Source organism: Alosa pseudoharengus, unplaced genomic scaffold (assembly GCF_046254945.1).
Source record: "Alosa pseudoharengus isolate Yale_2024_CS ecotype anadromous, Long Island Sound unplaced genomic scaffold, YU_APseudo_1.1 YU_APseudo_1.1_scf_12, whole genome shotgun sequence".
Taxonomy (NCBI): domain Eukaryota; kingdom Metazoa; phylum Chordata; class Actinopteri; order Clupeiformes; family Clupeidae; genus Alosa; species Alosa pseudoharengus.
The window spans coordinates 12485258-12502527 of record NW_027468587.1 but is presented as its reverse complement, the minus strand read 5'-3'; the positions used below and the strand labels follow the sequence as shown (position 1 = coordinate 12502527).

At 42.5% G+C, this 17270-nt stretch overlaps 1 protein-coding gene across 1 annotated transcript in view; it reads right to left on the bottom strand.

The window, feature by feature from the left end:
* Positions 1 to 17270, bottom strand: part of LOC143118625 (CMP-N-acetylneuraminate-beta-galactosamide-alpha-2,3-sialyltransferase 1-like) — an 89794-nt gene that overhangs the window by 41053 nt on the left and 31471 nt on the right. Inside the window, exon 6 of the mRNA XM_076279650.1 lies at positions 14611 to 14764. Coding sequence (XP_076135765.1) covers positions 14611 to 14764 — 154 coding nt within the window. The remainder of the gene's footprint in view (positions 1 to 14610; positions 14765 to 17270) is intronic.

The following is a 17270-nucleotide window of genomic DNA, read 5'->3' as shown; positions in this document are numbered from 1 at the left end:
TCAGTCAGCACTGTTAGCAGCACACGGACATGACTGGACAGGACTTACAATATCAGCTGAAGCTGAAGCTAGAGGTGATTAACATGGGATGTGAGAAAGAGAGACATAACGTGTATGTGAGTGTGTGTGAGTGTAATGAGATCAGAGGGGTTAAGAGATAAATGAGTACAGAACAATTCTTTCCATTTCCCATTTAAATTTTTAATCATGAAATCCAGTAATTTTTGCAGCAAGTGTGTGTGTGTGTGTGCGTGTGTGTGTGCTTGCACACGTGTGCCTGCGTGGGTATGTGCACATAGCATGGGTGTATGTTTGGGAGCGCATGAGTGTGTGTACAGTGCACTCACAGGCCTGTGTATGAACATTAACCTGCAAGAGTCCCCCTGTGGCTCCCAGAGCATCCTCAAAGCTGCTGATGGCAAAAACACAGGCGCCGCAGAGCCGACATTGCCTTTAGGGTCTGAAGCAACACGCACACACACACACACCACAATGTGCGTACAAACACACAAAGACACACACACCAAGAGGCCAAGGCCTCAGTCAGAGGAAAATCACTACAATGAATTCAAAACATGTATCCTCTCACATTTACAAAGGGGATGTTCAAGCAAAAGCAAGCACAAATGTGTTTATGTTCATATTCATTGTATTCTATTCCACTAACTATTCATGTCCACCTTCCAAAACTGTGTGGTATGGTGGTAGAGAGAGGAGGTAGTTGCATGTACAAAGTGCAAACATCAGCATATTCAGTGGCCCTCATGTGCCCTTGGAGTTTAGCTGGGATGATCCAAATATGGCATAAGTACTGCCCATGGGAGTATTACCCGTGGCCTGAGAGAAATCTGTCGGGGTGAGCACACCAGCAGCCAAAGGGGCCCCAAATATGACTAACGTCTCAGAGAAACCCACAAGCTTGTTTGGCGGCGGGGGGGCAGAGCTGAAGGTCACACAGCACAGGGGCCTATTAGGGGCCCACAGACCCTAGAGGCGGTGTCAGGGAGCGGGGAACTGGCATCTGCCCACCAGGCCATGCCATCCAGGCCTCAAGGCAGACTGCTGAGCTGTGTGTACGCGCGCGCGTGTGTGTGTGTGTGTGTGAGAGAAGAGTGCTGCTGACCCACATGCCCTGAAACCCTCACCGGTACACAGGTGAACTTAAAACACTGACTAATGGGTGTGTGTGTGTGACTGTGTGTGTGTGTGTGTCTGTCTGTCTGGCCCTTGGAAATTGTAACAATGCAATTAAGTATAGCGTAAGGTCAGACAACCAGTATACAGGTAAAGGCAGAACAGCTGATGAAGATTCTCAGTCATTTTGGTGCATTTCTCAGATCAGAATTCAAATTCTCAAAACTACTATTTCAACCTTCACATTAACTAGTCACTTGTGCACATTATAGATGCAATGTGTCACTACTTCAAACAAATAGCAAATGCTTTCACCAATCCAAACAATTGCTTGTGCAAAATTGTCTGTTGTTATCAGTTGTAACCCATATAATTTTGCAGTCTGGTCTTTTTTCCCCTGCATTCCAGTATGGCAATTAATTAGTTTTGAGAAATGCACTTACTGTTGTGCAAATGTTAATGATGATTCGAGAAATGCCAAAAAACTGTGAATGGTGTACTGTAATTAGATTATAGCAACGGTGAACTAAGACATCAAATGAATTCCGCCCAGCAAGTTTTAATGTTACAGTAAACATGCTGGTTTGCAAGTACTCTAGTGTGAGATGACAGACACCAGCGCCTCCAGATGCTAAAATGTCTCCACTATGTGGTAATCCTGGGGCAAATAAAAAGACACATTTAGCGATTAAATTTGATTATGTTGTACAGCATTTAACCATTAAATTTCATTGTGTTGTAATGACCTTTAGAGGGTTCCAGTCTGCAGCAGGAGCAATCTGCCTCGCGGAGCCAAAGAGAAACCTCTCATACTGGCTCTGTTAGCCCTCTCATCAATAACCTTAAGCAATTCAGATGTGCTGAGAGCCTCAGGTAGGATTATCCTAAGAGGAACATATCTGAATACCAATCGCTCATCCTGAATAAGAATATTACACAAACAGGTTAGCAGCACACCGCTGCTTGGGAAGTGTTAGGCTTGATGCATGAGAAGCAGAGTTGGCTTTGGCAGACTCTATTGTTTTAGGCTATGATAAATGGAGGGGTTACCTGACGGTTGTGGATGCAAATGAAACCGTGCGCATCAGCCAGGCATGCTTTTGACAGCAGGACAGATTCAATTTAGCATTCAGACATTTTGCCTACATCTGTCGGTAGTGTGCTCAGTGCATGAATTCAGCTCTATGATCTTGATCAAATGTGCGCTGTGCATTTAGGCCAGTGATTGAACTGCTGTGTTATGTGTATGTGTGTGTCGGTATACAGTGACAGGCACCTGCGTTGATGGAGAAATTGGAAATGTGAGCTGCCTGTAGTGATGCATGAGTCATTTAGGGTAGGTGTATCAAGAAAAGTGATTTCTTGTAAGTCATGTCTTTTACATGCATGCATACAGTACATACTTCTGATGTGAGTAGTCATTCATGCATCGTACACTTTAACTGGTGAATGGGAAAAGTGCATCAGTGTCACCACTTCTTGCTGTTTTTATTTACACAATATTACAATATACAATATATTTTCCATTTCATGAATATTGTTTGAAAAACTGTAAAAACATTTTGATGGACAACTAGATATAGCCCATAATATGGTTAGTGTGTGTGTGTGTGTGTGTGCTTATTTGTCTCTGTGTATATGTACACATGTGTGTGTCTGTGTGTGTGTGTTCTCACACACATACTGCACATTCTCGAGAGGATGAACCAAATATAAGGGAAAATTGTGTGCGTGTGTCTGTGCGTGTGTGTGGTACTGTGTGTGTGTGTGTGTGTCTCTACGGCCCACTCATACGGCCTGTGTGAGAGAGTGCATTGCGGAGTGTATGGCGGAGTGCATCGCGTGTGAGCTGGTCCGTCTGCTTGTCAGCTCTAATTGACTGGCGCTCCCCGCAGTGCTCCAAATGTAACATTATTTCAGCAGAGGAGCGGTATGTGGACGCATGAGGCAGGGCGCCTTCGGGGATCGTCGCCGCGGAAACAGCTCTGGAAACAGGATAAAGCCAGGGCACGCTTAAAATTCTGACACCTTCCCTGCTGTAAAGAGGGTCTCCGGTGCCACTAGGGGCTCCGTAAACGACTTCAGCAGATGCTCCCAGTAAACGGCGAGCAGGGAAGAACCTGACAGGACTGCACAATGGAAAATCCATTTGCGGCCAGTTAGGCCCACTATGTGGTATCTGCTCCGCAGGACAGGAGGGCACTGTGTCTTCATAATGATAGCTGTCCTGTTTCAGCCAACACCATCTCAAGAGTTCTACACTATATCACACATACTGCAGCTGTCTGAGGGGGAAAAAAAGAACAATAAAATTATACAGTGTGTAGCTTGAGGAGGTAGTTGTTGGTTTACAAGCAGGATCACAAAAGACAAGTCACAACAAACAGCACTCAGTCTCATCCAAAACTAAAATGGTGTAAAAGATTGCAAGAGAGAAATTACTTTTAGAAAATGTTAAAGGAAGTAAAACTAAGCTCAGCTTGAACTTGAACTGTTCCACCTGATCTTTTCCCAAGATATAGCAACACATCTAAAGAACAGCACCACCAGTCCACAATTTGTCCTGCAAGTTGGATGAATGGTGCATGAGTACACAACACGGAAGGCCATGGCCACAAAGTACCATAACATGTGCCACACTCACAATACCTAATACAGAAAACCATACTGGTTACTACATACCAGAGCCATATATGGGTATCTTTATATGGCTCTGCTACATACATACTAGTACATGTACTACATACTTGAATGTGCACTAACAGCTTCTAGGAAGAGAAAAGTCCATTACTCCAAAAATGCTTTCTCGTTTCTATTGAACAATACTGTACTTGAATATTGGCATAAGATGTCAACCAGATTCATTAAAGGACCAGTATGTAGGAAATAATGAAAAAAAAACTGTAACTATTCCAAAAATGATCACCATATGTTGTCAGAGAGTAAGGAAACACGATGAATTGAAGTAATGGCTTATTTGACAACATTACTCTAACCTGTAAAACCCCGTAAAACCAAGGAAAAAAAATGAGTTAAGGCCTATTCACACAAAGAACGATAACTATAACGATAACTATAACCACAACGATAAAATCGTTCACACTGAACAACGATAAGCAAAGTCTCTCCTTGTGTTAATGAATGTGACGGTTAAAATTTGATGGGTTCTGATTGGCTATTAGCTTTTTATCGTTCTGAAAATCGCTCTGAAAGTGATCCCCAACAATGTTGTTCTTCATGTCGTTATCGTTATAGTTTATGTGTGAACGTCGTCATTCATATTAACGAGAACGATATTTATTTATAGTTATCGTTATCGTTCTTGGTGTGAATAGGCCTTTACGGGGCAGAATCTCTTGAATTTTCGTTTATGTTTTGAACGATTCATTCTAGAATAGCATATTAATAATGGGCTAGCGCGTCCTCCTATTTGGGTTGCCAAATTAGCAAAGGCCAACTGTCAACAGCTGTCAGTTGTAGTCATGAACGCCTACGAGAGGCAGGCAAATTTCCAAAATAAACAAGAAAAAAAAAATAAAACAAGAAACAAATTAAGTGGACATCGGAGGAGCTTCCTGAGATGGTGACGTCTTCGTGAAACGAAGAATCAAGTCTGACGCCGAGCTGGACATATTTCTCCACGACAGGTAGCCTATGCTAAACTTCATCTGCATCACTAACTTCAGCTAAATATGTTACGTTGGTTAGAGAGGTATTTTTTGTTTTCACTCTTTCTGTAATGTGTAGCTGGGTCATGGTTGGAGAAACGTTAAAGCACTAACGTTAGCTAAGTCTTCATTACATCTGGCAACCCAGAAGAGGCTCGCGTCTGGTAGTCTTGAGAACGTTCACCAGTGTTTTTATTTTGGCCTACAGAACGTTCGGTAACAATCCTACAAATCGCACCTTTAAGGATACAGAGGGCTGTGTTGGCATGTCCTGCTAACTTGAAGAGTCTTGTGTCAATCCTTTACAACTAACTGAAGTCAGACTTGGAAGAATTTTTGATAGCAGACATTGGAATTGAGTGCTTTGGGTGGAGGACTATGGATTTATACCAACATGATGATAAGATAATATATACTGTACTGTATGTTTTGACTCAGATGATGACCATTCGCCTGGCTTTCATTCCGACAGTCTGGCTTTCGAGGCCTCTGTCAGGATCTAGGTTGAGTGTATTTCATGCCGAAAAAAAATTCCCCCTCTGCATTTGACCCATCCGTGGTTAGTATACACACACACACACACAATAGGAGCAGTGAGCTCACCAGAAGCACACACACTAGGAGCATATGCACACGGAGCAGTGGGCAGCCCTGTTTACGGCACTCGGGGAGTAGTTTGGGGTTAGGTGCCTTGCTCAAGGGCACATGATATGTGACTGTGGCCATGGGAGGGTGCTGCTCAATCATACCCCCACCCACAACCATATTGGACAGGTTTGAGGTTTCCAAACTTTTGGAGGACAGTGCAGAGAAGAAGAAAAGTTACATGCACATAAACTTGTGTTTGCCAGGGGCGCAAGATTTTTCCAGAGCTCTTGCTATTTTCTGTGGAACTCCCACTGGAAGGAAATTGAGGCTGCAAGGCTATTTGCTGGCTGTCAGTTAAAATGGATGTGGTGTCAGTCTCTGGCAAAATGGCTGAGAGCTGAGTCCAGACTGAAATAAAATGACACTGCACTGCACAGGCTGCTGTGCACCGAAGCAAATAGAAAAACAAATCAAGGGAATTGAAATCTAAACTGTGGCAGTTTATCAGAGGACAGGAGATTTGTGCTCTTGTGCGCAGACCTACTTTGTTTATACACTGACACCTCACAGACAGGCAGGAGTAAATCTGACCATCTCAAAGACAAATCAAAAGCCACAGTGCAAGAACTGCAACTTTTCTTTCTCAGAAACATCTTGGGAGAAGTTTCTAGTCTATTGCATTTCCATTCTATGACTTCTATTTTCAAAAAAATATTTTAGGAAGTCTAGAAAGCACCTCAATAAAACGATTTAAAAGGACAGCAAACCAGATAGCAATTAGTGCTAAAAATAACTCCTCCAGATCTCGGAGGATTGATGGGTATTTGATACACGTTCCTCAAGGACAAATTGAGCGAGTGCTTGTGTGGACTGTGAGTTGTGGTGGGGAGTGGAGTGGCGCGGCGCGGCACGGCACAGAATGTCGGCGGCTAACGCATATCTGTCATACCGACAGAAGCGAGGCGATTTCCCAGGAGACGCCAGAGAGGCCTCATCAAATGATGCGATGTTCCCTCACGCCGGCTCTCTCCTTGTGTACCTAAAAGCTCTGAAGCTCATTCGTCTTCAAAATAACACAATCTCTCTTTCCCTAGCAGGCATGTTCCCAACAACCTCCATTCATTCTTTCTCTCTCTCCCTCGCTTTCTCTCCTCTCTCCTTCTCTCTCTCTGTCCTCTGGACCATCTCCCAGTCTAGTCTGTAGTTGTATGATTAAACCATCTTTTGTCAGCCTTGTTCTAAATGTTCTCATAAATTACGCTCTGAAACTTTCTTTCTGGCCATTGCTCTACGTCATGACCCAAGCAGTGGTTCACTTTGAAGTATTAAAAGCCCAGCTCGAATATATGCCTGAGGACAACCGGGAATCCAAAACAGAGATGACACAACTTTGTCCTCAAAACATGTATACTTTGTGTGACTTTCAGGTGAGTCTTAAAAAAGGTTACCTGCTTTGGAATCACTCACATCCAGCTTTTCTGTTGGTCATTTGTGTTCCAGGGACATATTTACGTATTTAGATGACCTGATGGTTCCACAGAGTGTTTAATCAGACACATGGATTTTGGCTACTTAACCTTTTTATACCTCTCTCTATAATTTTGAAAGCAGATCACGCTAACCTCCATTCACCCTCAAGGGGGGAGACGGTCATGACTCTGCAATCTCATTACCCAGAGGCCTCCGGTGGAGGTCATAGGCACATGGAGAGGAAGTCCTCTTCATCTTCATTGCCTGCCTTAATAGCCAGATTACATATCAATCAAGGGTTGCATGGGCATCACAGACAGTGGGGTCAGTATGACATTAGGGTAAACCAATTATTAAACAAGATTGACTCCTGTACTCTGAATGTGGGAGAGATTAGGGCCAAAGTGGAAAAAGAAGAAATAGGACAAATGCTGATTATTCACATAGAAACACAAGCTGATTCCACCCTCGTATCTTAAGAGTATGGGAGAAGATCATATTTCGTTTTTCCAGGTTGCAGTTTTCCTCGCTGTACTGCATGACTGTTGAAAGACTGGCTGTAAATCTGCGCGGCGGAAGTTGTAAAAACTACCTGCCATGACTTTGACCTCGTATTTCATCTTTTCACTTTTTTTTCCCTCTCTGCCCGACCATTTTTGGCCATTTGCTGTGGCTGTAATATTGATCTACGAGTGCAGTGATTGGACATCAGGATAAATGATCTGAGGAGGGGTGGGGGTGGAGTGGGGGATACTCCCAAGGTGCGTTTCCTGACACATCTGTAGATTACGTTCTGCCAGGCCTCCATCATGCTGCTCTCCCTGTGACTCCACGTACAGCCTCCCAGTGAGGAGGAGAGGGGATAGGAGGTCATTTTGAGAGGAACCCCCACACACACACACACACACCGGAAACACTCTGCAATTACTCGGGACTGGCAGGCAGCAGAGGGCACTGGGGACCAGTTTGACTTAGCACATTAAAGAATTCATGAAATGAGCCCGCACCACACTGGCCAGACATCCCAATATGACTTTCTACGCCTCGAGCCTCTCTCTCTCTCTCTCTCTCTCTCTCCCACCCAAAATGGCATTCAGTCCTATTCAGCCTGACATTGATCTATCCTTGAGTCTTTAGCTCCGGGTGCTAAAGCCAGACCCGGGTCTCCCTCAGTGACTAAAAAGAGCAATGCGTGTGTATGAATCTTGTAATGACTTTCCTTGTCTGTGCACATGTTGTGCTGTAAATTGACTGGTGTGGAGTTCAGCACAAGCACACACACACACAGGCAAACACAGACACACACAGATACTCACACTAATGAAAACCTCATGAACACTTGAAGAAAATCATTTAATGAAAATCATTCAGTAACCTTGCACATGTTCTGATGAACTAATGGCTTCATTAGACGTAATTCAGTGAGTCCATTTATGCTTTTCGCCTTGGTGTGTTAACCGTATGACGTGTGCAGGCACCATACAATCTCTTCATAATAGCAGACAAGAAACCTGTTTACCGGACAATTGTGTGAACTGTGTCAGCCACTGAGAGATAGTGTAGTTAGTTCATTCAGGTTGAGTTCATTCAGTTCTTTCCAAATGGAGGCAGAGAAGAAGGTGGAGAGGTGAGCAGCCAAGGCTCTTGTGGTTGCATTTGTTGTTGAACCTAGAGATACAGTACTGTGCAAAGACTTTAGACACGTTTAAAACAATGCTGTTATGATGCTATCTGAATGACAGGGGAGGCATTTACTTATCAATCAGCCACATATAATAACAATAATAATAATAATAATAATAATAATAATAAATAATATATCAGTGTCTGATATGAACCCAAAGAACTGCCCACTCTGAGATGCAACTGGTCCTGATACGCTAAGGATCGCCAGGCAGCTGTCATCTTCCATTTGGGAAGTAGAGGACGGAGGGTTGAAATTACAGAGAGGGGGTTGCTTGTGGTAAAACACATAAGGCCTTGAAAGGCATGTAAATTATAAAGGAGGCAATCTGATGGTGAGAAACTGACTGCTACTCCATTGGCTGGCTTTCCGAAAGACATGCACTGTTATTAAATACAGAGAACGGGTGTAGAGAAGGATAACTTGTCTCAGGCGTCACTCTTGAGAATTATTGAAGTGAAGAGTTGTGGCTTTTGTGAATTGTTATTTAAGCCCTACTCCACAAGGATCATCCATAAAATATTAATTTTATTCTGGTTTATGATTTGTCATCTATTAAACAAAGAGTAACTGAACCTGCTTAACTGACCCTCGGGTATGGGATAACAGGACCTAGCTGGGAGATAAGATTACTCAGACCTTGTTTTAACATACTTCATGTTTTAATCTGGTGTTTACTTTGATTAGAGCTGTGCTGGTGTATAGGCGTACTCTTTCCCACCCATACCACCTGATGTCATAGCTCTGGGTACAACATGACCCGGGTGGTGTGACTCCAGTGAGAGCTCCTGATTCATTTAAAAAGGGAAAACAAGTCAGACCTCAGATCATGGACCCAGGTCGAGTACCAATAGACATGACTGAGTAAATGCATGTATATAAATACAGCAGTGCCTTGTTTAGATAAAGCAGTGTTGTCAAGAGCTGACTGTTTGGGGTGTTCTATTAGAGTGGCTAAGTGATGAGACAGATATTTTCCCTTTGGGTTGTGAACCTGTCAGAATAATGACACATCAGATTCACTCTGACTTCACACTAACTAGTACTATGTGGTTATGTCATGAACTGATGAAGTAGGCCTGGTATAAGTCTGATACACAGTATCAAAAGTGTAATGTGCTGTTAATGTGCAGTCATTATGGTGTTTAAGGGTTAACTTAGTTCAGTCTTAATATCTCTGCTTATGATTCAATTAGACCATTAAACCTGATGAAACACCTAGATGCACTTTACTCCAACGCCATTCTGTAAATCATGGAGTATAGTAAACTACAGCTTGGTTGTGTATTTTACTAGATTTCACATGGTATGAACATCTACAGTAGTTATAGACAGTGTGCTCTCATTCCACATGTGGCATCCCCTGTCCAGTTATTACACAGCATCAGGGAGCTCACTGATGCAACACTCCCACCTAGTGGTAGTTATGCATGCAAACCCATAAATGAGCTTGGTGTTTGGGGTGGATTTCTGTCAAGTACTATATCACTTTTTCTCTGAATGAGTATGTATATAATTGAGATACAAATCCTGTATGCTATTTATGTATAGTTATTTTCTGTAATGTGAAGATTCAAGAAGCCACAAAGCACGCATGTTTATAGCAAATTCATGTACAAAGTGTGAATGATGTGAGGTGAATTTGAATAAACCAATCACATGCAACCAGTGTTAAATTTTGATCTATCTATCTATCTCTTATTAATTAACTTCGGCCCTACTCTGCCCACTTTGTGCGTCTGATTTCGCTCTGGCCACAGATCTTACAAGACCTCATGCCACACGTCAACTTCTTTGCTTCCTCCTATCATAATTTAATTATTAAATATGAGATGAACAGTATCTATTCATTTTGTACAGTTTAGTTTATATCAAATATCAACTCTTTACATACTCTTTACTCTGCTAAAAGCCATAAGGTTAAGTGATGAGGTTAGGAGCAGCAGTTATAATAATAATAATAATATATTTTTTATTTATATAGCACTTTTCAAGCACAGAGCACAAAGTACTTTACAGAGAAACAAGAAACCAAACAATAGTAGTAATAATAACCCTCTACTGCACAACGTTACCCTTTGGCAAAACAAAGTTTATTAAAGCCCCATGTCCAGTGTATGCCTCTTTAAATGATCAGAATAGTGAAAAAAACATCCAATCACAATCTAGTGTGGTTTGGGTGCCACTATCATGCATTATTTGAAGGCGGTACTTCCTTTTCTGATCGGCAGTCGCTGGAACACATGGCGTGACAAGAAGGTAAGATCATTTGCATTATTAATGTTCAGGGATGCAAACACACGTGTGGTGAAAAAAGAGAGAAACACAACCCCCACCACCCCCCCCCCCCCCCAAAAAAAAATAAATAAAAAAATCCAGTCTAAGATAGGCCCAGAAATCTATCTATATGGATATAAAAGCATTATCATTGTTATGGTCTGCACATCAGTGGACTGCTTTACTAATACAAAAATGCTAACTATTGCAATGATGTTGCATTACTCAGCATGGATGCACGGTGCTTGCATGAGAAATACTTTCCAAAACAACAGTAGGCTAATTGTAAGGATGCCATTTAGGGGCATAAATCACAAGTTTCATCACGATTCGATACAATATTGATTCTTTAAGCCAATAATTTGATTATTTTCGATTCTTTAAAAATTGTAGCGATTTGATGTGTTACTTGGGTCTGTTGTCCATAGGAAATGATAGATTTTGGTTAATTTTCATGGATTCAAAAATGGCAAATATTATAGGCTTAATTATAGGCCAAAAACTGAACATTGACTCTGGAATCAGGTAGGTTACAGTTTGTTCTCTTTTCCTCCCCTAAAACCTTCTGTTACTAGCTAGATGCTTTTGAATTTAACATGGTTTAAACTCTTACTGTATGTTGCAGTAGAAGTGAAAGGAAACTAGCCTATTTGGAATATTCTGTAGACCTGCTGTTCCTTTTATGAGAACAATTTAACTGACTGAACAAGTTTTTATTAGGCTATTGAATGCTTAAAAAGTGAATGCTATATACTTCATTTACCATTAGCTAGATTAGAGTGGTTCTATTGTCATCTACATGTCAATGCAGTGTTTTGTTGGCTGTTCAAAGCATTTCACGTTCATCACTCGTGGTGTGTGGCCTATGTCTGGAGTGATCGCTGTCCCTTTAAATGTCTGAGACTTTAAATTACGCCTACCTCCGTGCTGTTTTTGTTGATGGATGGCGCCGTCTTTGATTCAGTTTTCCTACCATTTTAATAAATGACACACGCAATTGCGTGGTTAAAGTAAGGAATTGTTTTCACTCGTTTTCTTGCCATTCCCACATAACATACTAGGCCTAAAAATTGTCTGTTACTGTCTAGTTCGAACTTCGTTACTGACAGGCGGGATAGCCTAATTTTATTATTGTACGGTTCTGGATGATCAGTCAGATGGCAGTGCCAAAGTCAGCTGAAGGAAAGCTTAGGCTACACACTAATCAAGTCCACGGCGTGTTAAAACTTCCAGCTGTACTGCGGAGGTAAGATAGCGCGAGTTCCGGAGTGAGTGTAGCGTATATTTTAAGTATAAGTATATAAGTATATATACTCTTTTGATCCCGTGAGGGAAAATTTGGTTTCTGCATTTATCCCAATCCGTGAAATAGTGAAACACACACAGCACACAGTGTACACACAGTGAGGTGAAGCACACACTAATCCCGGCGCAGTGAGCTGCCTGCATCAACAGCGGCGCTCGGGGAGCAGTGAGGGGTTAGGTGCCTTGCTCAAGGGCACTTCAGCCGCGCCTACTGGTCGGGGTTCGAACCGGCAACCCTCCGGTTACAGGTCGAAGTGCTAACCAGTAGGCCACGGCTGCCATTTTCTTAGCTGCTATCAGAACAATAGGCTACCGCTCCTTTGCTACATGATCAAGTATTATCAGATGAGTAGGGGTTATCAGAAGCACCGCACATTAACCAGCAGGCCCATATGAGAATCACTCTGGTTCCTCTGGTAGCCTGCGGTAGATGACGTGAAAAAAGCTAGAGTCGCCGGAAAGCATCCCTGATGATCAGACCCCCGACCCCCCCAAAAAAAAAACTCTTCGGATCTGCACGATTCACACAAGTCACCCAAACTGACGTGAAAAAAGTGTGAGGCGCCGAAAAACGCGCTGTTTGCATCCCTGAAGGCTATAGATCAGGAGAGCAAAAGAAAGAGGTTTCAACTACTAGGCTATTTCATTCATATTTTCTTATTTCAGAAAAATCCTGCCAAGCCACTCATGTACTTGATGAACTTGAACAGTGTTGCATATGTCTCTTCGGCCACCCGGATGTTTTGGAGCCACAGTAGCCACATTGAGCAGGTTACAGATGTGATGCCTCTCGGAAGGTGGGAGGCCATTAAAAATGTCTCCATTTCAATGTCAACAGTGGTCAGCCCACACGAGATATGCCAAACTATGATGAGCTCTACACAATTCGGCCTCTCCTTAATCACATTTTACCTACTGTAAGCTGAAAGATCTTCCAATGCAGGAGACCTTATGTGTGGATGAGCAGATGGTGCCATTCAAAGGCAAAAGTACAATAAAACAATACCTACCCAAAAAGCCAAAGAAGAGGGGATACAAAGTTCTCGTCTTTTGTGGATGAGATAGCATTCCACACAATTTGGAGGTGTATGTGGGAGTTACCAGACGTAGGAGCAAGTGGGAACATGGTATTGCGCCTGGCAGAACCAATTCCTAAAAATAAAAATGTCAAGGTTTTCTCTGGTTTGGTTTACCTCTGTCCCATTGATGTTCGTGTTGGCCCAGCAAGGCATCCATTGTGTAGATACGGTGTGCTTGAACCGCTTGCCAGGTAGTTCTATGGTGAAGGATGAGGACCTAAGAAGGTCTGGCTGTGGGTCCTTACACGACAATAGGTCAGTTACCCTCCTCAGTACCTATGTAGGAGCACAGCATGTGTCCCAGGTGACCGATGGGACAAAGAGCAAAAAAAAAAAATCATTGAGGCCCCACGTCCTGCAACCGTGTCCACATATAATCAGCATATGGGAGGTGTTGACTAGCTGGATTCGCTGATTGCCTTGTATCGCACAAACATAAGGTCAAAAAAGTGGTACCACCGCCTTGGCTTCCACATGATTGACCTGGTGGTGGTGACATGCTGGCTCATCTACCGGCGGGATTGTGCTGACAATGGAATGACGGGAAACGACCACATGCGACTGTATGCCTTCAAGTCACAGATTGCACACAGTCTCCGCAAATACCAAAAAGATGGAAGAAAAAGAGGGTGACCCAGTGGTGGAATGTCGCATCAGTACGAGGAGAAGAGGAAGAAGCAGGGACCCACGGCTCCCATCCCCAACCAAGACATCCGCTTGGACAAAACCTCCCACTGGCCAATGATGTGAGAAAAAGGGAAGATGTAGGGTTCCTGGGTGCACAGGAACACCCAAAGTTGTGTGCAGAAAGTGTAATGTGCACCTCTGCTGTACTACGCAAAGTATTTGTTTTGTTACATTTCACACTGAATAAAATAAGAATATTAGGCCTACATGATGAATAATCCATGTGTCACACCGTGTTACAAGTGTTACTTTTTTACTTAGTTGTATGATAATGTCATAGAATTGTAATGTTATACTGCTTTCTAAGCATTGTCTATTGCTCTGTTAATGAATCATTGTCTGTATGATTTTATACCTAAAATTATTTGGGGGGTGGCAAGAAAAATGTTTTATCAATAAAAATGTCCCAAATTTAAGCAAGAAATGAACTGGAATATTTTATATCATGCAAAACCAACTTTTGTGCAGTAGAGGGTTAATAATAATAATAATAATTACCAAACACAAACTTAACTCAATATAAGAAACAAAAGGGAAAATATACAGTACCCAAAGCAAAACAAACAAACAAAAATGATAATAATAATAATGATAATAATATATTAGCAGAAACATAAGTGGAATCACTCACTAATTAACCAACAAAGGACAACTAACACAGGACATAACCGTATAACCCGAATCAGAAGTGTAGTATTTCCAGATGAAGAGCCCTCACCATCCTTTATACATTTCAATTTTGTCTCTTTTGTCAAGCTCCTTTATCATGTCATACTCAAATCTGCCTGCATGTACATCAGTTTTAAAGGATGTTGGTATAATCTCGAAATAGTGATCCCAGATCCCAGCCTTGTTTGCTCCGAACCCAAACACTCTGACCTGAAAGGAGAGGATATGTCATTTACTTTTGAATATTTTGGAGGCACGGTGTTTGCACTTCATCATTGTCTGGTTTAATAAAAAAAAAAACTTGTTCTGAAATCCAAAATGATACTATTTTAATCACTAGTGAGGTGTCAGAAAATATAACAAACAGATCAGTTCTTAACTAGTGCAATGCCGTTCAAACATGCTATTCCTGTAGAAAACCTGTAGCCCAATTACATACCCGCAGGTAGGCCAGCTAAGCATAAACAGCTGTTCTGAGTTAAGGCTATATGTTTATAACCTGACTCGCCAGATGAATTTCGTTCCGCTTAGCTCCACTCACATCCATCTGTGATCGCTTCCGTTGGGAGTGATTTCGGCACCAGATTTTATGGTAGAGCAAATCTAGACGCAGGGCGGGGAGTTTCATAGATGTGACGTAGCAGAGAAGCGACTGTAAGACTGTTTTGATTCAGACAACAATGGCGGATCGCATCGAGGAAGCAAGCGTCAACATTGATGCTGCTATTTCATCCGTGTTGTCCAATCTATCCAATATTTTTGCATTAAAAGAACATCAGAGAACGGCTCTGAAGGCTTTTGTTGCTGATGACGGACAAGTGGCTCATCCAATCATATGCAAGGATTTTTGATAAGACCCAGCCTTCTGAAACACCTCTCCAATGGAGCGATACCAGATGGATGAGTGTGGAGCTAGGCAGAACGAAATTCATCTGGCGAGAGTCAGGTTAATATGTTTAGCCTATTGAATAACTTGATGATAGAGTAGACAAACCATTTTGTGAAATGATGCATCATATGACATTTGCAACAATGTGACTCAAAAACAATGTCTGGTAGCTTATAAGTGACATCATGCTCTGTCTGCCACTCGTTGTCTATAACTGATCAAAATTATATATGTCTAAGCTTTGAGTTAAGCTTTGAGTATATATTTAGCCTATTTACAGGGCAGCTGTGGCCTACTGGTTAGCACTTTGGACTTGTAACCGGAGGGTTGCCGGTTCGAACCCCGACCAGTAGGAGCCCTTGAGCAAGGCTAACCTAAACCCTCGCTGCTCCCCGAGCACCAGCTCACTGAGTCAGGATTAGTGTGTGCTTCACCTCACTGTGTGTGCTGAGTGTGTTCACTCACAGGATCAAAAGAGTATATATACTTAGGGCCCGTCCTAATACCTCCCCTTCCCCTAGATTTTTGCCCTAACCCTTGTTTTTGCACGTGCACGTGTAGGGGTAGGGTGTCCCATTACTTTAGGGAGCAAGGGGAAGTGCTATTTTCCCCTTAAAATCAACCCTCAAAACATAGCCAGGACCGATGCAGGCTTAAAACGAAGTGGGAGATGAAATTACCCAGGATACCGGGCGAGCTCAGCGAGCCATCCAAATTTGTCAACCAAGATGGCTGACACCGCTGGAAAGGAACAATTGCATTGCTCATATATTTTCGCAAATAAGCATATTAAAATTTTGAAATATGTTGGAATATGTTAGTTTGATGCACATCCAAAGGACTGTTGAGTTTTGAACACTACTGTTAGAAAATATCTCACAAAGCTATCTGACGATGTTCATGATATCTGCTGAATGCTTTGAGAGAGTCTGCCCATCAAATAACGTTATATATCTGATCTGGGTAGTTTTGTCAATATTTAGGATGTGTGTTCCGGTGTTCACATGAACACGACGTAGATAAACCAACACAGCCCACACAACAGTCAACACGACCGCTGGAACCGGCATGTTCCTGAATGAAAATAGTAGGCTACTACTGGTAGACGGGTGAGCGCGTTCGCTACGCTAATTTACATATAGTGGTGTCCCAATTCATAGGGAAAGATCTTCACCCCCACTTCCCTCATAGAGGGGACTTTACTGTCGAGAGCAATCAAAACCAAGTGGAAGTTTTAAGGGGGGAGAAATGAGACGGGCCCTTATACTTATTGAATGACTTGACAAACCATTTTGTGGAATGATGCATCATCATATGAGATTCGCCTTATTCACCCGGCGGCCAGAACGAGGCTAAAGGGTGCACTTGCCATTACACCTCAGTCCAGCAGATGGTGGTGGTAATGCACTCCGTTTGCAAACTGTCAAAAAGGAAACTGAAGAAGAACAGGCCAGCGAACCCTTCTTCTTTTTGGTGAGCTTGTTTTGGCAGTTTGCAAACGGAGTGCATTACCACCACCATCTGCTGGACTCAGGTGTAATGGCAAGTGTACCCTTTAGCCTCGTTCTGGCCGCCAGGTGAATAAGGCGAATTTGCAACGATGTGATTCAAAAACACTCTTGTGATTCAAGTCTCTGGTAGCCTATTGACATCAGGCTCTGTCTACCACTCGCTGTCTGTAGCTGGTCACATCGTTCTTAAACATCCTTAAATTCGGGACCATTATGGCTCGGTTCAATTTGGTACCTTGCAGTCGAAATCGTTGTTCGTTTATTCAAAGTCTAAACACAGTCCAAAATAGCCTGGGCTATTAGGTTTAT